General features: G+C 37.8%; 1 protein-coding gene across 1 annotated transcript in view; it reads left to right on the top strand.

The window, feature by feature from the left end:
* The window catches only part of DNAH11 (dynein axonemal heavy chain 11), a 388,706-nt gene that overhangs the window by 59,197 nt on the left and 307,418 nt on the right, over positions 1–22,091 (top strand). The window contains 7 exon segments of the mRNA XM_060196111.1: positions 9,437–9,769; positions 10,745–10,999; positions 11,076–11,245; positions 11,642–11,864; positions 15,881–15,997; positions 16,106–16,192; positions 21,411–21,569. Of these exon segments, the coding sequence (XP_060052094.1) occupies positions 9,437–9,769; positions 10,745–10,999; positions 11,076–11,245; positions 11,642–11,864; positions 15,881–15,997; positions 16,106–16,192; positions 21,411–21,569 (1,344 nt within the window).

The following is a 22,091-nucleotide window of genomic DNA, read 5'->3' as shown; positions in this document are numbered from 1 at the left end:
GCTTTCATGTGGTGCTGGGGATTGAACCCGGGTCCTCACACATGGAAGTCAGATGCTCTCATCTTTCCTGGATAAAAAAAAAAAGTGACCTGCAACAGTGAATTCATACATGTGCAAGGACACAATACATGGGGGGGGAATGGGAGAAAGATTCTGGCAATTATGCTGAAGCTGAAATATAGTGGGACAGAGAAAGAAGGGCCAGGTAGGCTCCTCTAAAAATAGTCTAAGGGACTGGGAGATAGTGCACCTGATAGAGTGCACAGTTTACAATGCCCAGGGACGCTAGTTCGAGCCCCCCAGTCAACACATGGGAGTACTTGCAAGGAGAGGGTTTACGTTTACGAGCTGTGAAGTTGCAATGGGATGCCTCTCCTCTACTCTCTTTCTTTCCCTATTATCTCCCTTCCTCAACCTTTTATCTAAAAGCAATTTTTAAAAATTAATGACTTAATAATGATCAATGTTCTGAGATAAGAGGGGTAAAAATTCCATATATGGACCAAAATTCTTTTATTTTTCCCCTCCAAGGTTATTGCTGGGGCTCAGTGCCTGCACTGCTCCTGTTGGCATCTGTTTATTTCCATTTTACTGAATGGGACAGAGAGAAATTGAGAGGGGAAGGGAGATAGGGGGAGAAAAAGATAGACACCTGCAGACCTGCTTCACTGCTTGTGAATTGGACCCCCCTTCTCTAGGTGGTGAGTCATGGCTCGAGCCAGGATCCTTACAAAGGACCTTGAGCTTCTTACTCTGTGCACTTAACCTGGTGCTCAGTTGCCCGACTCCTGGACCAAAATTCTTTATAGGGTGTAGAAGGAGGGAGGCCTGGCTTCTGTAATTGCTTCTCTACTGGACATGGGTATTAACAGATTGATCCATCCCAACATGGTGTCAGCGTTGGGAATGGAATAGGACTAGAAAGCTGGATCAGGGTCTTAAATATATGAAAAGTATATAAACACTGTTAACTTTAAACCCCATCGATTGGACCTAGGACCCATTTATATTTATATTTAGCACAGGAGCCTGTGTAACCTCTACATCCCTGTCAGTTTGAATTCGCAGTCCATGGTCACAGCTGGGAACATTCTAGATTACACTCATTTCAGGACTAGTCTTCCTCACGTGGCAGAGTATGTTGACCCAACCTTCCTTCAGAGAGTGGGGCAATTTCTACCATTGTTCTATATTGAGGACAAGGTGCTACAGAAGCCCACAAGAGGGTTTATGATATTCCTGGTGGAGATTACCAGTAGTGGTAAAGAGAGGGATCTGCTAGAGATTAAAAGCAAATTTTAAAAAACTCCCCAGGATCTGCAAGTATAGAGCCTCAGCAATAACCCTGGTGGCAAAGGATCTGCAAGTATAGAGCCTCAGCAATAACCCTGGTGGCAAAAATTAATGAATGTAGTCTAGGCAGTGGGTGGTGGTGCTGTACCAGGGTAGTAGCTGGGCAGATGGTTAGCAGTGGTTGAGTTCAGGATATATTTTAAATTAAGTAGGGGAAAAAATCCTTAACAGCCTGGATGGAGGAGCATGCAAAAAGGTCTTGAGGATCAGTCTCAGAGTTTTGTCCCCATAAGCTAGAAAGATGAAGTCTTTTCACTTGAGAAAGTCTGAAAGAGGAAGAGGGTTAGACAGGAAGATGAGATTTCAAGTTTAGATGTATTTTTGATATGAAGCGTCTGTCAGACAAGTGAAGGCATCATACCAGCAGCTGAATTTACTAGTCTGGGGTGAGGACTTCAAGCTGGTAATGCAAATGAAAGAGAATTCCATGCCAGTGATATGTGAGGAGAGGAAGCTGAATGAGATTATAGAAGGCATAAGTGTAAATCAGGCACTATTTTCTGGGGTACAGCACCCTTTGGAAAGTCTTGGGAAGAAGAACCAGTTAAAGAGGTAGAAAAATGGTAGAAAAACCAGGGGAGGACCCTGAACTCAAAGCCAAGTGAAGAAAACGTCTCGAGAACAACACATTTGCCATAAAGTACAGAGTGGTTGATAAGTTATATTGAATATATGTAGCAAACAGGAAAAAAAAAAAAACCAGAATTTCAAAACTTCTGTTTCAAAGCATCCATAGTAGTCTGAAATTTAGTTTTCAATTTCCCTACAGATAACAAAGTTTAGTGTTAATGCTTTAAGATTGTTTTACAGAATCAGCAGATTTCTGAAGTTTTTTTAAAAAATTATTTAATGAGATATAGATAGGCCAACCTGAACACTGCTCAGCTCTGACTGGTGCTGGGGATCAAACCTGAGATCTCAGAGCCTCAGACCTAAAAGTTTTTTGCCTAACCATTATGCCATCTCCCAAGTCCTTCAGGAGTATTTCTATAACTATACATGTAAGTCACTTAATCCTTCACCAATTATTTTCTTTTTCTTTCTTATTTAAGAAAGGATAAATTAACAAATCCATAGGGTAGGAGGGGTACACTCCACACAATTCCCACCACCCAATATCCATATCCCTCCTCCTCCCCTGATAGCTTTCCCATTCTCCATCCCTCTGGGAGCGTGGACCCAGGGTCATTGTGGGTTGCAGAAGGTGGAAGGTCTGGCTTCTGTAATTGCTTCCCGGCTGAACATGGGCGTTGACTGGTCAGTCCATACTCTCAGTCTGCCTCTCTCTTTCCCTAGTAGGGTGGGTCTCTGGGGAAGCGGAGCTCCAGGACACATTGGTGGGGGTCTTCAGTCCAGGGAAGCCTGGCCAGCATCCTGATGGCATCTGGAACCTGGTGGCTGAAAAGAGAGTTAACATACAAAGCCAAACAAATTGTTGCGCAATCATGGACCCAAAGCTTGGAATAGTGGAGAGGAAGTGTTAGGGGGGTACTCACTGCAAACTCTAGTGTACATCTGCTTTCAGGTATATATTTTCCACTAGTTTATGGATACATGTAAACATATGCTCTCTCTCACAGAAACTGGTATATATCTACGTTTTGGGACTTTGTAAGAAAGTGAACCACCTGGGATGGAATTAGAGTATACTATGAAAGGAAAGGTCTCACCCGAGTAATGAAGCTGAAGGGTTGTCATTCCACACCTGAAGTTTCTGGACCGGGTCTGAGCTGAAGCATGTTGAGGTGGCAATCATTGTGTTGACTAGGTTGTGATCGGCAGATGCAATATTATTTGTTATGGATTGGGAGAGGCATATGGGAAAGTGGGCCCTATCCAAGGGTTCCAGGACTGGGGGAAGTAGAGGCTCTATAGTGGAGATGTGAGTTTCCTGCTGTCATAGGGTTCAAAAAGAGAATGGATAGTTAATGTTATCATCACAATATTTGGTAATTGGGTTAACTTTGAAAAGTCCTTTTGTTAGGGTTTGCTGTACAGTACCCAGTATCTTGTATATAGTGTGCTATTGGTTGCTTGTGATCTACTTGGTCTAGGCTTTTGAGAGAGTCTGCATTATCAATTACACAGCCTATATATGAAAAAGACTCAGTCTGTGTTTTAAAAACTTTGAGACATACAATTAATTTTACCCCTCTCATATTAATTAACTAGCTATTTATATGACTACACTTTACTAGGAGTGTACATAAACACCATTCCCACCACCAAAAGACTGTGACCCATCCCTCCCACCCAATCCCATACCCCACTGGCCCAGGAAGCTGCATGTCTACCTCTCAACACAGGGCTTTTACTTTGGTGCCCTACTTTCAATTTAGTCAGATCCTGCTTTTAGTTTCCCTTTTAGATCTTCTTTCTCAACTTCTGTTGATGAGTGGGATCATCCCATACTCATCTTTATCTTTCTGACTTAGCTCACTTAACATAATTCCTTCTAGCTCTGTCCAAGATGGGTCAGAGAAAGTGGGTTTGTTGTACTTAGTAGCTGCATAGTATTCCATTGTGTATATATACCACAGCTTTCTCAGCCACGCATCTGTTGTTGGGCACCTGGGTTGCTTCCAGGTTTTAGCTATTATGAATTGTGCTGCTATGAACATAGAAGTACACACCTCTTTTTGGTTGGGTGTAATGGAGTCCTTGGGGTATAACCCCAGGAGAGGAATTACTGGATCATATGGAAGGTCCAAGTCTAGCCTTGTGAGAATTTTCCAGACTGCTCTCCACACAGGCTGGACCAATTTACATTCCCACCAGCAATGCAAAAGGGTTCCTCTGTCCCCACATCCTCTCCAGCATTTGTTGCTGCTGTCCTTTTTGATGTATGCCATTCTTACAGGAGTGAGGTGGTAACTCAATGCTGTCTTAATTTGCATTTCTCTGACAATCAGTGACCTAGAGCAGTTTTTCATATGTTTGTTAGCCTTTTGGATCTCCCCTGAGGTGAATGTTTTGTTCATATCCTCTGCCCATTTTTGGATGGGGTCATTTGCTTTTTTGGTGCTAAGTTTGCTGAGCTCTTTATATATTTTGGTGATTAGTTTCTTGTCTGATGTATGGGATGTGAAGATCTTCTCCCATTCTGTGAGGGGTCTCTTTCTTTGTTTAATAGTTTCTTTGGATGCGCAGAAGCTTTTCAATTTGATGTAGTCCCATTGGTTTGTTTCTGCTTTAGTCTTTATTGAAATTGGGTTTATTTCATCAAAGATGTCCTTGAGGTGTAGGTGGGAAAGTGTTTTACCAATGTTTTCCTCTAAGTATTTGATAGTTTCTGGTCTAACATCCAGGTCTTTGATCCATTTGGAGTTGATTTTTGTTTCTGGCTAGATAAAGTGGTTCAATTTCATTCTTCTGTATGTTTCAACCCAGTTTTCCCAGCACCATTTATTGAAGAGAACCTCCTTCTTTCATTTAATCCTTTGGGCCCCCTTATTAAAGATTAGATGTTCATAGGTGTGGGGATTTATTTCTGGGCTTTAAATTCTGTTCCACTGGTCTGTGTGCCTATTTTTGTTCCTGTACCATGCTGTTTTGATGATTATGGCTTTATAATATAGTTTAAGGTCTGGGCGTGTGATGCCTCCATTTCTATTTCTTTTCCTTAAGATGTTTTTGGCAATTCTAGGTGTTTTCAGGTTCCAGATAAATGATTGTAGTGTTTGTTCTATTCTCTTAAAGAAGCTTGGTGGAACTTTGATGGGTATTGCATTAAATTTGTATATGGCTCTGGGGAGAATATTCATTTTGATGATATTTATTCTTCCAATCCATGAGCATGGGATGTCTTTCCATTTCTTGGTATCATTTTTTATTTCCTTGCAAAGTGACTCCTGGTTTTCAGTATACAAGACTTTCTCTTCTTTGGTCAGCATTATTCCAAAGTATTTTATTGATTTTGCTGCAACAGTGAATGAGAGTGATTTCTAGATGTCTTCTTCTTCAGATTTAGTGTTTGCATAAAGAAATGTCACTCATTTTTGCACATTGATTTTGTAGCCTGACACCTTGCTATATTGCCTAATAACTTCCAGTAGTTTTCTGCTGGATTCTTTAGGTTTTTCTATGTATACTATCATATCATCTGCAAATAGTGAGAGCTTGACTTCTTTCCTTCCAATCTGTATCCCTTTGATTTCTTTCTCTTGCCTGATTGCTATGCCAAGAACTTACAATACTATGTTAAAGATTAATGGTGACAGTGGACAGCCCTGTCTAGTCCCCGATCTGAGGGGGAATGCTTTCAGCTTCTGTCCATTGAGTATGATGTTGGCTGTAGGTTTGCTATATATGGATTCTACTATCTTGAGGAATTTCCTATCCCCATTTTTGTAGAGTTTTGAGCATGAATGTGTGTTGGATTTTGCCAAAGCCTTTCTCTGCATCTATTGAGATAATCGTGTGGTTATTGACTTTGCTTTTATTGATGTGGTGAATGACATTGATTGACTTACGGATGTTGAACCAGCCTTGCAATCCTGGAATGAATCCCACTTGGTCATGATGAACAATCTTTTTGATGTGCTGTTGTATCTGGTTGGCCAAGATCTTGTTTAATATTTGGCATCTATGTTCATGAGAGATATTGGTCTGTAGTTTTCCTTTTTTGTTTTTCCTATCTGCTTTTGGTATCAGGGTGATGTTGGCTTCATAGAAGGTAGAAGGGAGTATTCCTGTTTCTTCAATCTTATAGAAAAGCTTAAGAAGTATGGATACTAACTGTTTCCTGAAAGTTTTGTAGAATTCGTTTGTGAAGCCATCTGGTCCAGGACTTTTGTTGTTGGGGAGGTTCTTAAAAACGGTTTCAATTTCTTTGTCTGTGATTGGTGCATTTAGATTTTGTAGTTCTTCTTGGTTCAGTTTTGGAAGGGCATATGCTTCTAGGAATTGTTCCATTTCTACCAGATTCTCTAGCTTGGTGGCCTATAGTTCTTTATAGAAGTTTCGCAGGATTCTCTGGATTTCTGTGGTGTCAGTTGTGATATCTCCTCCATTGTTACAATTCTATTAATTTGAGTCTTCTCTCTTTCTTGTTTGGTGAATCTGGCTAGGGGTTTGTCAATTTTGTTTAATCATTCAAAAAACCAACATTTGGCTTCATTGATATTTTGTATGGTTCTTTTATTTTCGATGTTGTTTATTTCTGCTCTAACTTTAGTGATTTCTGTCCTTCTGGTTGTTTTAGGGTTCCTTTGTTCCTCTTCCTCTAAGTCCTTGAGCTGTGTAGTAAGGTCGTTCATTTGAGTTTTTTCTTGTTGTTTAATATGTGATTGTATGGCTATAAGTTTCCCTCTCAATACTGCTTTAGCTGTGTCCCAAATATTTTGATAGGTTGTGTCTTCATTTTCATTAGTTTCCAGGAACATTTGAATTTCCTGCTTGAGTGACTCTCTGACCCAGTGGTTCTTTAGGAATATGTTGTTTAGTTTCCAAATTCTGTGACTTTTAATAATTTTTTGTTTGTTGTTAAATGCTAGTTTTACTCCACTGTGGTCTGAGAAGATACTTGGGATGATTTCAATATTCTTGAATTTATTGATGCTATCTTTGTGGCCTAACATGTGGTCTATCCTTGAGTATGTGTTATGTGGATTTGAAAAGAATGTGTATTCCAGTTTTTTGGGGTAAGGACTCTGAAAATGTCCAAGAGGTCTAGTCTGTCAATCTCTTCATTTAATTTTCTTTTATCTTTGTTGATTCTCCTTTGTTGATCTAAGTGTGACAGCGGATGTTAAAGTTTCCCACTATTAGTGTATTACTATTGATGTATTTTTGAAGTTCTTTCAGTAGGTGCTTGATGTATTTAGATGGTCCCTCACTGGGTGCATAGATGTTAATAATTGTGCTTTGCGCCACCTGCGCTTAAACAGCTGTGTTACAGCCCGACTCCCTTGAAGCAGTTTAATCACTACCAGTTAGCCAAACAATGTCTCCAGTCTGTGAAAAAATAGTAACCAAGTCCAAGTGAAGAAGAAAGAGAAAGGAAAGAAGTGATAGCAAGAATAGACAATTATGCAAATCTACTATCCACTGTATATTCTAGGCAAGGGGATAAAGGGAAGTATAGCAGAGATACACACATAGAAAGTCCACTCTGAGTCATATTTCTTCCCCAAAATAATTCACAAATGAATATCAGTGAATTCAGAAGGCCAAAGAGGAAGGAAGGAAGAAAGGAAGACAAGATAAAAAGAAAGAGAAGAGAGAGAAAAGAAAAAAATATAAGAAAAAGAGTGTAATAAAAGAGCAGTGAAAGGAAAGTTTTTTAATTGATTAATTTATTTTTTATTTTATTTATTTAATTAGCTAGGAGGAGGGAGAAGGAGAGAGTGGGTAGAGGAGATAGGAGTAGTGAAACAAGTTCCTCTTGTAGTGGGTAAGACGCCCAGTCCCCTAGTAATGGGAAATACCCTAAGAGTTAATTCTGGTCAACCTAAAAGAGGGGGGGAAAGAGATACACCTTTGTATAATATTAATAATAAAATAGAGCAGGGTAAAAAACCTGTCCCAGATTGCCTCAAGCCTCCTGAGCAGAGGCAGCTGATTGTTAAGATAGTAAAACAAACAAACAAACAAAAAACAGAAAAAAAAACTACCTCAGGAATAGCCAAGAATAGCAAGATAGACAAGAATAGCAAGAATAGACAATTATGCAAATCCACTGTATATTCTAGGGGTAGCTAGAGGAGAAAGGGAAGTAGAGTAGAGATACATGCAGAGAGAGCCCACTCTTAGCCAGATTTCTTCCCCAAAATAATTCCCAAACATGTATCAGTGAATTCAGAAAGCCGAAGGAGGAAGGAAGGATGACAAGAATGAGAAAAAGAAAAAAAAGAGAGAGAAAAGAAAAAGATAAGAAAAAGAACAGTAATAAAAGAGCAGTGAAAGGAGTTATTTATTTATTTATTATTATTTTATTAGCTGGGGGGCAGGGGGGAGTGTGGGTAGGGGAGGTAGGAAGAGTGAAACAAGTTACTGTAGCAGTGGATAAGACAGTCCCCTAGCAATGGAAAATACACTAAAATTTAATTCTGGTCAACCTGAAGGAGAGGGAGAAAGGGATACACGTTTATCTAGTATTGATAATAAAATAGAACAGAGTAAAAAAACCTGTCCTGTCTTCAGCTTGGATGGCTCCAGATTGCTTCAGGCCCTCTGAGCAGAGGCATCTGATTGTTGAGAAAATAAAGCAAAAAAAAAAAAAAAAAAACCTCTGATGGTCTTTCCCTGTCTGAGTAAGGCTCTGCTTGGTGGAATATTTGTATCTGGAATTGGCCACTTAGAAAGAAAAAAGGCCAAAGGTTTCAGAAAGGAATAGAATTAGAATGAATGACACCCCCTGGTGGGACAGGAATCTTGGTAAAGAAAGAAGCTCAGCAGGGGAGCCTGCTAGGAGCAGATCTCTGGCCCCCAGGGACTGGTTATGGGTGGGGAGGGGGTCAGGGGTGTGCTGTGGGAATAATAATTAAAAAATTTTTTTTTCCTTTCTTTTTACTCTATTTTCTAACCCATATTGAGTTATAGTCACCTCCTTGGTGTCACCGCTAGGACCCCTTATTGACTGTCTTGCTAAAGGCAAAAAATCCTACCATTTCCTGTAGATGTTGTCAGAGCTCAAGCCACTAGCAACTTCTCAGTCCGCCATCTTCCGGAATCTCCCATGTAGTGACTTCTTTAACAACCATTTAAATAACAACCATTTAAATAGAAAGCTTTCATTTCTTTTTTTATCTTTTTTTAATTTTAAATATTTATTTTCCCTTTTGTTGCCCTTGTTGTTTTTCAGTGTGGTTGTAGTTATTGATGTCGTTGTTGTTGGATAGGACAGAGAGAAATAGAGAGAGGAGGGGGAGATGGGGAGAGAAAGATAGATACCTGCAGACCTGCTTCACTGCTGGTGAAGATACTTCCCTGCAGGTGGGGAGCTGGGGCTCGAACCGAGATCCTTATGCCGTTGCTTGTGCTTTGCATCACGTGCACTTAACCTGCTGCACTACCCCTGAAAACTTTCATTTCTAAACTCACTATTGCCTGTATTCATCTATTACTACTTGTATGTTTCCAGGAAAATAAGAAACTCTTGAAAGCCAATCCTTCTCTGGACACCTGGAAGATTTATGTGGAATTTGTTGATGACATCGTTGTTGAAGGTTTCTTTCAAGCTATACTGCATGACTTAGACTTCTTTCTGATGAATACAGAGAAACAATTGAAGCCTGCACCATTTTTTCAAGCACAGATGATCTTAATGCCCCCTGAGATTCTATTTAAACCTTCTTTAGACCGAGAGGCTGGGGATGGCTTCTATGATCTAGTAGAAGGAATGCTTTGTAATAGTTTTAGAATGTCTGCTCAGATGAAACGAGTAGCAGCACACCTAGAAATAGAGAATTATCAGGTATTACATTTTGTAAATAGACATAAAATTTTATTAGTGGTTCAAAAATAAATTGAGGTAAACACACTAGAAATTGGAGAAAGACACCATGTTTTCATTCCTTTTCTCCCTTTCTCTCTCTTCCTCCCTTCCCTCTGTTTCCTCCCTTCCCTTTCCTTCCTTCCTCCCTTCCCTTCCCTTCCCTTCCCTTCCCTTCCCTTCCCTTCCCTTCCCTTCCCTTCCCTTCCCTTCCCTTCCCTTCCCTTCCCTTCCCTTCCCTTCCTTCCTTCCTTCCTTCCTTCCTTCCTTCCTTCCTTCCTTCCATCCTTCCTTCCTTCCAAAGCCACTATATAGTTCTGATTTACAGTTCTGCCCAAAGTGGCATTTTTTTCCCCACCCTCTCTACCTTTTTAGAAGTTGCTTTGGGAGTCTCAGTGGTGGCACACCTGGTAAAGTACACACACTACAGCCCCACCCCACTGGGGAAAGAGAGAGGCAGACTGGGAGTGGGGAAGCAATTACAGAAGCCAGAGCTCCCACCTTCTGCACCCCATAGTGACCCTGGGTTCATACTCCCAGAGGGTTAAAGAATAGGAAAGCTATCTAGGGAGGGGAGGGAATATGGAGTTCTGGTAGTGGGAATTGTGTGGAGTTGTACCCCTCGTATCCTATGGTTTTTGTCAGTGTTTCCTTTTTATAAATAAAAAGTAATAATAATAAAAAAGTACACACACTACAGTGTGCAAGGACTCAGGTTTGAGCCCCTACCCCCCCACTGCAGGAGTAAATCTTCACAAGTGGTGAAGTAGGGCTGCAAATGTCTCACTCTCCTTCTCTATCTGCCCTCCCTTGAAATTTCTCTTATGTCCTATGGAAGTAAAGTTTTTTAAAAAGAAAATTAAATAAAGAAAAAGAAATTGCTTTGGATAATGTTATGTTGTATGCAATTGATAGAGCGAGTTGGTTTTAATAAATGCTTGGTTTTCTCTTATTTAGAGTGACATGGATAACATGTTAGGCTTAGTGGAGGCCAGGCAAGAAATAATGAAAAGAGTTATGGATGTGATCAACAAAGTCTTAGACTTCAGAAATACCTTGGACACATATGCTTACCTCTGGGTGGATGACCGAACTGAGTTTATGAAACATTTTCTCCTGTATGGTCAAACTACATCATCAGAGGAAATGGATACTCATACAAATGAAGACATACCTGAACAACCACCAACTCTTGAGCAATTCAAAGAACAGGTATGAAGACCCTTAGCATTTAGTGTAAATTATTAACTTAGGATTGAATTGTTAGTGATTTTTTTCTTAACTACAGATTGACATTTATGAAGCTTTATATGTTCAGATGAGCAAGTTTGATGACTTCAAAGTGTTTGATAGTTGGTTCAAGGTGGACATGAAACCATTCAAAGTGAACCTGCTAAACATTATTAAGAAATGGAGCTGGATGTTTCAGGAGCATCTTTTGAGATTTGTTGTTGACAGGTAGCTATTTGTTCTTTAGTATTTGGAGTGATGATACTGTCTTTTTGTTGCTGCTGGGGCTTCACTGTGTTGGGCAGACTTTTTTTTCTTTCAGATAGAGATGAAGATAGAGAAGGATAGACACCCCAGCATTTAAACTTCTTTTAGTGTGGTAGAGCTGGGCTTAAACATGGGAAAGCTGATACACTGTTGAAATGATAGCACCTGTCTGCTTTATATAGTTGAGATATTAATTTTAAGACATTAAAACTGCCAGTTTCATAATATACATTGCAAATAATGACTAGCTAAACAATGAAAATATTTACTCTTAAGTCTTAGTTCTGTGTGCTTAATGAGCTTAATTTGTGCCTGTGTACATATGTGTATATGTGTGTATATGTGTATGTTTAATAGCCTGAATGAGCTACAAGAATTTATAAAGGATACAGATGCTGGACTTCAGACAGAATTAAGTAAAGGTGATCATGATGGTTTAGTTGACATCATGGGACATCTTCTGGCTATAAGAAGCCGGCAGAGAGCTACTGATGAACTCTTTGAACCACTAAAAGAAACTATTATGCTTTTGGAAACCTATGGCCTGAAGATGCCTGAGCAAGTCTACATTCAATTAGAGGTGAGTGTAAAGGTAAAATAGTCACAATTACCAGAATGGAGATCTTCAGTCAAGTTATTTACATGAATCCCCCAGTGACATCCCTAGAACAGTCTATACTATAGGCATTAATTTTCTGTTTGTTTCCATTTGGGGCTGTTATAAGTAATACATTGATGTGCAAATATTTGCTTAAGACTCATTTTCAGTACTTTTTGGCTTATAGTTATGAGTACAATTTCTGGATAATAATGGTAATGTTACATGTGACTTTTTGAGGAACCATCAAACTGTTCTTCATAATGGCTGCTGTATTTTATGCCTCTCATTTTGTTTTGTGAAGATTAAAGATGATTTATTTACATACTGACCTTTTTGTCATCTTCAAGGCTTCACCACTTTGAGGTGACTTTGGGATACAGAGGCAGTGAGAGAATGAGTAAGAGAGACTATAGCACCAAAGCTTCCTTCAATGTGGTGGGGACTGGACTTAACGCTGAGTCATATACATGCCAAAGCAGAAAACCATTCAAGTGAGCTATTTCACCATCCTTACATAGTGCTCTCTTTGCTGTAAAAGTTACTATTTGTGAATTATTAAACTCTAAGTACAAAACTTTCTTTGGAACTTAAAATCCAGTAAGACCTTAGTGAGATAAGGTATAGATAAACATATAACAAGGCTGATAGATAAAATAGAGTAGAAAACTCTACACACATTTATTTTGACAAAGATTTAGATGTTCTTTGAGTTACATCTTGGACATTGAAATTTTGAAGGAAACCATTCAGAATACAAGGCATTGCTAAGGGGATTTTAGCTGTAGCCTGTCAAAAATGAATTATAAAATTTTGGCTCACTACTTCATATTTTGGCATTTATTGAAAAATTAGACTTTCCAATGTTTTGAATGTGGTATACACTTTCAGTTATATATGTGCCTCTATATCAATGATTCAGTTTCATCAAGAGAAAAAAAATAGATTCATAGTTAATGCAAGTTGCCTTTAGTGAATGGTGCCCCTGTTTTATTTAACTTAAGCAACCTGTGGATAAATTATCCTGTTTATCTTTTATTATCATTAATAGTTATATTATTTTCTAAATACATGGCTGTACATGTCCTGTGAAAAAAAGTTATAGATGTGAATGTATCCTCATAAGCTATTTGTTATGCTCTGAAACCAGACTAACCTCTAATCTACAGAGTATATCAACTCACTTCCGTGCCAAGAAACTTTCATTGATTGCTTCTGGCCTCCTGAACACTACAGTATTCTTCATCTTGCTCTGTGTTGGTAACTTAATCTTACAGGATCACAAGGGATCTTCAACTCTGCCTGCTGAAATACTGTCATTCCTTCCACCTTATATTCTTGAATGAAGCATACCAGTTAGAAATATTCAGATCATCTAATCTTTAGGTTTTCAGTGAACATCTTTTTTTTTTTTTTTCCATTACTGGGACTTCACTACTTTTTTTCAGGTAGAAAGACAGAGGGAGACAGGTAAAGATGTCACAGCCCTGAAGCTTCCTTCAGTGTGGTGGAAGCCATGCTTAAACTTGTGTCATACTCATGACAAAGCTATTTTGGAATCTGTAATTTTAAGGCAGACAGCAGCAAATTTGCTGTTGTCAAAGAAAGTTAAGAAGCCTGAGCCCACGAACATGAACCCATAGTCCTAGGTAGAACTATTTGACCAGGTTCCATGGGTCAAGTGGAAATGCCAAACGAGACCCAATACAGATGAGTGTGTAGAGTTTAGGGTGAAGGGTGGAAGCAAAAGGTGGAAAAACAAGTAGGTTTGGTCCTAGGTCTCTTGACTGGTTTGGAATTCTTGACAGCATTGGCTTTTCAGAGGTTTATTTTTATTTTTATTTAGTTTTTTTATTGCCATCAGGATTATCACTGAGGCTTGGTGACTACATGATGGATCCACTGCTCCTGGCAGTTATGTTTTCCTTTTTGACAGGACAGAGAAATTGAGAGAGGAAAGGAAAAGAGAGAGGGCTGGGTGGTGGCTCACAGGGTTGAGCACACATAATACCATGCACGAGGACTTAAAAAGCAGCCCTTGGTCCCCATCTGTAGGAGAGACACTTCACAAGTGGTAAAGCAGGTCTTCTGGTGTCTTTTTCCTCTCCCTCTCTATATGCCCCTCTCCTTTCAATTTCTCTGTCCTATCAATTAAAATAGGAAGAAAAAAGAAAAAAAAAATGCCTGCTGGGTGCAGTAAATGGGAAGTGTTGCCACTGACAGCTAGTGATAATTCTGACAATAAAAAAATAAAAAAAGGGGAGAAAAAGAGACAATAACAACTTTGCTTCATTTGTGAAGCTTCTTCCCTGTAGGTGGGTGGCAAGTAAGGATTTGAACCCAGGTTCCTGCAGATGGGAGTGTGTGCTACCCACCTGGTCCCTCCAAGGTTTTGACTCCATATCACATAGAATTCCTGTTGGAAGATCATACGTTCTTTTTTTCTTTAAATTTCTTTATCGGGGAATTAATGTTTTACATTCAAAAGTAAACACAATAGTTTGTACAGGCATAACATTTCCCAGTTTTCCATATAACAATACAACCCCCAGTAGGTCCTCTGTCATCCTCCTTGGATCTGTATTCTCCCCACCCACCCACTCCAGAGTCTTTTACTTTGGTGCAATATGCCAATTACAGTTCAATTACAGTTCTACTTGTGTTTTCTTTTCTGGGAAGATCATACATTCTGCCATGTGGAATCATATTTGCTCTCATTCCCTGGAAAATTGTAAAACAATTGAAAACAAAGTATATGATTTATCGGGTAGTTCTCCTCAGCCACACAGATAGTTTATATTTAGCACAGTGCACTTTCAAAACTGGCAGTTACTGAGTCAAATATTTATCAAGGGCTACAAAAATGGTCATTAGAACCTTTAATTTTTGTCCCTTAGTTCTGCAAGTAGAAGCAGTTCACCACAGGTGGTTTTGTATGTCCAAACAACTCCCGTGTCCCTGGAGATGAACCAGAGAAACAATGTTTTGTTAGTCTGGAAACAAGGAATACTTTCAACAGCAATTATGCTCAAAGCCTCTTCAAAGAAAATAACTTGTCTTATTTGTATTGTAAGCAGGGACAACAGACTAGACAGGTTACCTACTCTTTTGCTCTATATCAAGTAGGAATTAACCTTTCTTCCCCTATACCTTTTCCTGTTTCAAAAGTCTTAGTCACTTAACACCAACCTACAGAGTACACACAGATATGGGGGGACAAAAGGAAAGGGGAGGTTGAGATTGATATGCTCTGTCCTCTTTGCCCAACCATGTTTAAGATTTCCTTCTCTACTTGATCAGTTATTAAACATGGCTCTCTTCCGTTCTTTCTTGTTAGAAATCAGCAAAATCTTTTTCAGAGCAGTTAAATTTTGTTTTCTCAACAGCAAAGCCATTTGGAAATTTGTCTTTATTTTGAACGGTTTGCATTTGTTCTGTAATATATCTTATGTCAGAAAACAAGAGTGGTGTATGCTTGGAAAATACAAATTCAGAGATACCAGGCTATCACCTGGACTTCTGCCTGACTTTTTTTTTTTTTTTTTTTTTTGCCAGAGCACTGCTCAGCTCTGGCTTATGGTGGCACAGGATATTGAACCTGGGACTATGGAGCCTCAGGCTGCCTGGATTTAAAGAAATGTTTTGGGACCAGGCGGTGGTGCACCTGGTTATGTGCTCACATTACAGTGTGTAAGGACCCAGGTTCAAGCCCCTGGTCCCCAACTGTAGGGGGAAAGCTTCATGAGTGGTGAAGCAGGTCTTCAGTGTCTCTATCTCCCTCTCTCCCTCTCTCTCCCCTCTCAATTTCTCTCTCTCCATCCAATAAGAAATAAATGTTTTAAATTCTTTAAAAAATTATAGAAATGTTTTATAAACTCGTTCTTATATTAGAAGAAGATAGCATGAGTTAGTTTAAATAAGAATTGTTTTAACCTGTAGAGTTGATTTGTCTTAGGCATTGTAGTAACAATTTCTCATTTGTATTTTTCCTTTTGTAGGAATTACCTGAAAGATGGGAAACTACCAAAAAAATTGCAGCAACTGTCAGACATGAAGTGTCACCTCTGCAGAATGCTGAAGTCACTCATATAAGGAACAAATGTATTTTATTTGATGTATGTTAACTACTATGTCTTTTTAAATATGTTTTTAAAATGTCTTACAAGGCTAATTTAAATTATCTTTTTGAGACTCACTTTCAGTTTTTATTCTGCTCTGATCAGGAAAAACAGGCTGAATTCAGAGAGAGGTTCAGACTCTGTGCTCCTCTTGGTCTTAATGCAGAAAATCCATACGCAGTACTTGATAAGGTAATATAGATTATAATTATTGCATGTGTTTGTGTATGTATGTGTGTGGTAGTAGCTGGTTTAGAAAAAGACTTTAGACACTGAGATGTGCTATATTTTGCCTTAGTTTTGAAATTAGATATAGTAGTTGAGGATTAAGACCTAGTTACAGTAATTATAACATATATATTGTTTTAAATCATGTTTGTATATACCAATACTTTCATCAAAGTAAATGTAGTAACTACCACTATTTTAAATATATAATTACATACATTACATATAGTATAGTTGTTATGTGTATATATCTATATATCTCAAGGAGTTTGTCCTGCTATCATTAATTTTTCGGTTCATGTAATTATGTGGTTTCTATTAATGTTCTTTTTTTAAGATAAAGAAACTATAGTAATTGTTAGAGTCCCAGTAAGGAAGCTTGTATTAAAATGCAATAAATTACTATTAGATTGTCATAAAAATCCTGATGCTTTTTTTTTTTTTGCATAGAGAAATATTATGACTTTCCCAACATCCCAATATCATAGTAAGGAGAGCTTATAACTACACTTTTAAAAAATGAACCTTCTCCTCCTTCTTCTGTCATCAGGGATTCACTATTCTAGGCTCTTTTTCAGATAGAAAGAGACAGACATAGAGAGACAGAGAGAAAGATACCACAGCACTCCAGTTTGATAAGGACAGAACTCAAATCTAAGTCAAGCACATGACAAAGCAAGTGCACTATCCAAGAACACTACTACTACTGGGTTATTACTGGTTATAATTTAATTTAATAACACTATTGACATAATAATATTAACATATTATTAAATGTTATTATTAAATGTTAAATGTTAACACTATTATTACTGGGTTATTACTTGGGTTGTAACACAATTATTACTGGGTTATTCAATCCTAATTTATATTGACCTGTCTTACTTTAGTTAATTATAAAAGTGTTTTCCCAAAACTTAAGTAATGCAAAAATAAGGTCTGAAAGAAATGTTTTTGACCTTTCATTAGAAAAGCGGTGTCTTTTTGTTTTTTCTCCTGAGAAATTTTAACTTAGCAGCCAACTGAGGTAGTGGCTTTATGAAGGTTGGATTTAAGAACAAGGAGTCTTTTCATTCGTCATCTAGGAAGTCCTTCTGATCTTACTTCACTCCTTAGACTGGCATAAAACTTGCAGTTGATGCTGCTTTTACTTCACTGAAATATGATTTTAAATGCAATTGCTCTAAACTCATTCAGAAAGCACAGTTCTATAGCATAAGGCTTTTTCTTCTACTTGGCTGAAGAAAAGTGGTTAATATATTCATTGAAAGGGAGTAGGTTAGAAATGCTAATGGAGTTGTAGTTTTTGAAATGATGGTATCTAAACTGCAGGTGGTTTGAACAGATTGTGGTTAGGGAGATGTTTTTATATGACTAACCAAAGTGCTGTATGTAAACATTCACTTACAGCTATCATTTATTGAATCATACCACTTGCTTGCTGTGCTATACAAGAATATAGCTACATATTTATCTATAAGAAATACTTATCCTTATGCCTACAGGATCTATTGAGGGATGTTTTCAATACAGTAGGCTTAGATTATCTTTATTTTTAAGTTACTTCCTGGTGTGTTCAGTGCATACATATTTAGACACAATCACAGGTGTATACGTGCTTGATATCCATGAGGATGGTGGGCCTGAGTACTCAAGACACCTCACTCTACAAGACAGATATCACTGATCCTCCAGGAACAAGGGGAGTGGTATGGTGAAACTCTCCTTTTATACTGAGGTTTCTCCAGCTAAGATACATAGCATGCTATTGTTGTATCATACCTAATGATACAAGGTTGAAATAAATTGGTATATGTTTCTTGGAATAACAGACAAGTAGAAAAAAAAAAGATTTTGAAACAAGTAAAGGGGCTGTTGACTTAGGAGAGTATGGTAGGGAAAACATTTTTAAAAGTCTTTATTTTGGGAGAAGGAAAGAGACAGAGGCACCTGAAACCCTACTTCACCACTCGTGAAGCTCCCCCTCTGCGGGTGAAACCTAGGTCCTGAGCACTGTAATGTGTGAGTATAACCAGGTGCATGTCTGCCTGGCCCCCTCCCTCTCAGCTTGGGAGCAGTTAAACTGTACTTACTTGAGACCTGTGCTCCACTATAAATCAACAAAATGTAAAAGGAAAAAAAAAAGTCCTTATTTTGGTTAAGAAAACAAATGTTGAAGTATATCTGTAGACGTACACTTTAAAATCGATTGCTGGAGATACCAATAAAAGTCTCTAAAGTATAAAGACTAAACTGAGTACTCAAACAGGATGGAAATTAGAAACATACATAAAAGAATGTGCTACTGTCCCAACATCAACTTCTAGGCATCTAGAAGTTAGTGATTAAGCCCATCTGGGAGGAATAGGAAAATTCGCTTAAGCAATTACAGCCTCAGTAAAAGGGTTGAGGCAGGAAAAAAAAACAAAAACCTGCACTCTACAAAGGGAGACTATAGGATAACTGTGAATTCTTACCAGGGTTGAGTGGAGAGAAAAAAGAGTGGTGGTAGTAGTTCTGGGAAGTTGCCAATATAGGCCTGTTTTCTTAAGGGTTATGGTGTTACATCATATTGCTCCCTGATGAAGGAATGTATAGGCCAGAAAATTGAAATAGTTATAGGTAGCTTTTCTTTGCACCTAGTAGAGGCAAACTGAAGTCTTTGCTGTAAAAATAGTGTGTTTATTCTAATCTCCTTAAGAGTCCAATAGATTAAATTCAGTTATATTTGTTTATAATAAAACAGTCAGTAAGCATATGAGAGTGCACATGAGAGTCAGCAGTAAGAACCAACTACAGATCCATATATCAAACATCAGACATTATGTTTATTTAGGAAATAAAAAGTAGTGGTGAAAGTGTGGGAAATTTTCAATTTTGAGACTATTAACAATGGTCAAATGAATTTAAAAAAACAGGGATTTATGGCAATGAAGATATAATAATTTCTTTAAAACCAACTCAGCAGACGAACTAAAGAAAATGTTAATGAACAGGGAACTTGGGAATGCAAATGACATTGGAAGAAATCATTTAGAAGGCAGCACATAGGTGAAAAAAGATAGAACACATCAGTGATTGATAAATGGAGCACGTTAGTCTGAAGTCTAACTACTACTCAATCTCTCTCCCACTTCTTATTTGTGATGAATATTGGGTAACGAGAATTTGGGGAGAAGTTATTGTGGGGACTAAAGGTTTACAGTAAGTATAGTGGTTGCTACATGTGTAAAATTTCTTAATTTTCTGCAAAGTACTCTCACCCCCAGCTTAGGTCCTTCTCCACTATAGTGCACCAGGGCTTGAAAACCTCCCTTCCCTCACTCCAGAGTTTTTTGCTTTGGTACAATACACCAAAGCCAGTCCATATTCTGCATTGTATTTCCCTTTCTGTTCTTCTATCTTAACTTCTGAGATCATTCTGAGATCATCCCATATTCATCCTTTTCTTTCTGGCTTTATTCATTTAACATGATTCCTTTGAGTTCCATCCAAGATAGGGTGAAAAGGTGATGTCACCATTTTTAATAGCTGAGTGGTATTCCATTGTGTATATATACTACAACTTACTCAGCCACTCATCTGACAACTGTATTGTTCCAGCTTTTGGCTATTAGAAATTGTGCTGCTATGAACATATGTATACACTGATATTTTTTATTAGGTATGTTTGGTTCCTTAGGTTATGTCCCCAGGAGAGGAACTGCTGTGTCACAGGGTAGGTAGGTCCACTTCTAGATTTCTGAGAGTTCTCCAGACTGCTCTCCACAGAAGTTGGACCAACTGACATTCCCACCAGTAGTGCAGCAGGAGAGTTCCTTTGCCCCCAACATTTGTTGTTTCTGTGGTATTCATTGTTGTTTTGATTTGCATTTCTCTTGACATTCAGTGACCTGGAGCATTTTTGCATAAGTCTGTTGTTGGTCCTTTGATCTCTTCTTTGGTGAATATTCTGTTTATATCTTTTTTCCACTTTTCAATGAGATCATTTAGTTGTTTTTTTTTTTTTTTTTTTTTGCTGTTGTGTTTGGTGAGCTCTTAATTAATTTTGGCTATTAGCCTTTTGTCTGATATATGAAATATAAAAATCCCCATTCTGTAGGTAGTCTCTTTGTTTGGGTGGTTGGTTCTTTTACTCTGTGGATGGAATCTTTTTAATTTGATGTAGTTCTATTGGTTTATTTTTGTTTTAGTCTTCTTTGCAATTGGATTTGTATCAATGAAGATACCTATAAAATTCATTTATATTTTTATTTTTTAGTGCTTCCCTTATTTTTCTTTCTAATTTTTATTAGATATAACGGAGAAATTGAGAAAGAGGGTGGGGGTATAGCATAATGGGTATGCAAAGAGGCTTTCGTGCCTGAGGCTCTCAAGTCCCAGGTTCAATATAAGCCAGAGCTGAGCAGTGCTCTGGTAAAAAAAAAAAAAAAAAAAAAAATTGAGAAAGAAGGGGGAGGTAGGGAGGAGACAGAGATAAACACCTGCAGATCTGCTTTACCATTTGTAAAGCATCCTTGCTACTGTAGGTGGGAAGTGGGGGCTCAAACCCAGGGCCTGTGCTTGGTAATATGTGTGCTTAACCAGGTGTGCTACCATCCAGCCCCACCTATCATGTATTTGATAGTCCTTGATTCATTCGGAGTTTACTTTTGTGTGTGGTAAAATGTGGTGGTTCACTTTCCTTCCTCTGTATGTTTCAGTTCAATTTTTCCAACACCATTTGTTAAAGAGACTCTATTTAATTATTTAAGCACCCTTGTCAAAAATTAGATGTCCATAGATATGGGGGCAAAGTGACATATTCTTAAGTGGAAGCTTTTAGTGCTTCATCTTTTGTACCCCAGCTGTATAATTTTGTACCCCAGCTGTATAATCAAGAGAAAACAATGTATAAAATATAAACTTTTATACAATATAAAAATGTATAAAAACAATTTATAAAATCCTTTTCCAAGAGAAAATTTTGCTGAAATATGTGTATAGGGTAGAGTTAATAACATTATTTTACTTACTGATAATTCTACCATTAAATTCTGAGTAGTTGAGAGTTTACTCATTACACTGCAAATCTCTTTCTTAACTCAGAATTGCTAATGTTGGCATAACTAATGCTATAGGGTGGTGTGGATTCTCTTTCTCTGTTCTTAAGGGTGTTTATGTGTATGCATCTTAACCTCAGGCAAATCAGGAACTTGAGGAGTTAGAAGATGAAATGTTGCAGATGCAAGAATCTACTCACCTTTTTGAAGTGGCTCTTCCAGAGTACAAACAGATGAAGCAGTGTCGTAAAGAAATAAAACTTCTCAAGGGACTCTGGGATGTCATTATCTATATTAGAGTAAGATGCTACTTTAAAAAATATATTGTATTTCTTCTTTCAGTTTTGGTATCACTTTTTTGAAGGAATGTTGAAATATAGGATTGTCGCCCAAAATAGGTCAGTAGATTTCACTCTCCAACAAAGATACTGCTTTTTAAAATCCTTTCTTCTTTAGTACTGCTTTTGTATAATTATACAGTCCTTAGTGTCTGTATGATATTATTTGGTTTTTATAATCCCTTGAAATGTAAACATTTGAGTATCTAGGATTGAAATTTGTATTATTAGAAAATCCTTCTCTGAATATCAGTTATTTGTGTTTTTATTTATAAATGAAACTATAAATTATTCTGGGTCCTTTTTAGAAATAATGTAGGATATAAATAAAACTCACTAAGTATATATATTGTACATGGATAGTCAGTTACTTGTACATACAAACTCATTCATAGAGCCATACTTAGGTGTATGCACTTATATAACAGACTGACCAAAGATAAAGTTAACTTGTATATTGTTAGTTACACTAAAGTTTTAAGT

The sequence above is a fragment of the Erinaceus europaeus genome, chromosome 8 (genome assembly GCF_950295315.1).
Source record: "Erinaceus europaeus chromosome 8, mEriEur2.1, whole genome shotgun sequence".
Classification (NCBI taxonomy): domain Eukaryota; kingdom Metazoa; phylum Chordata; class Mammalia; order Eulipotyphla; family Erinaceidae; genus Erinaceus; species Erinaceus europaeus.
Note: the sequence above shows the minus strand (reverse complement) of the source record. Positions and strands in the feature narration are given on the sequence as shown.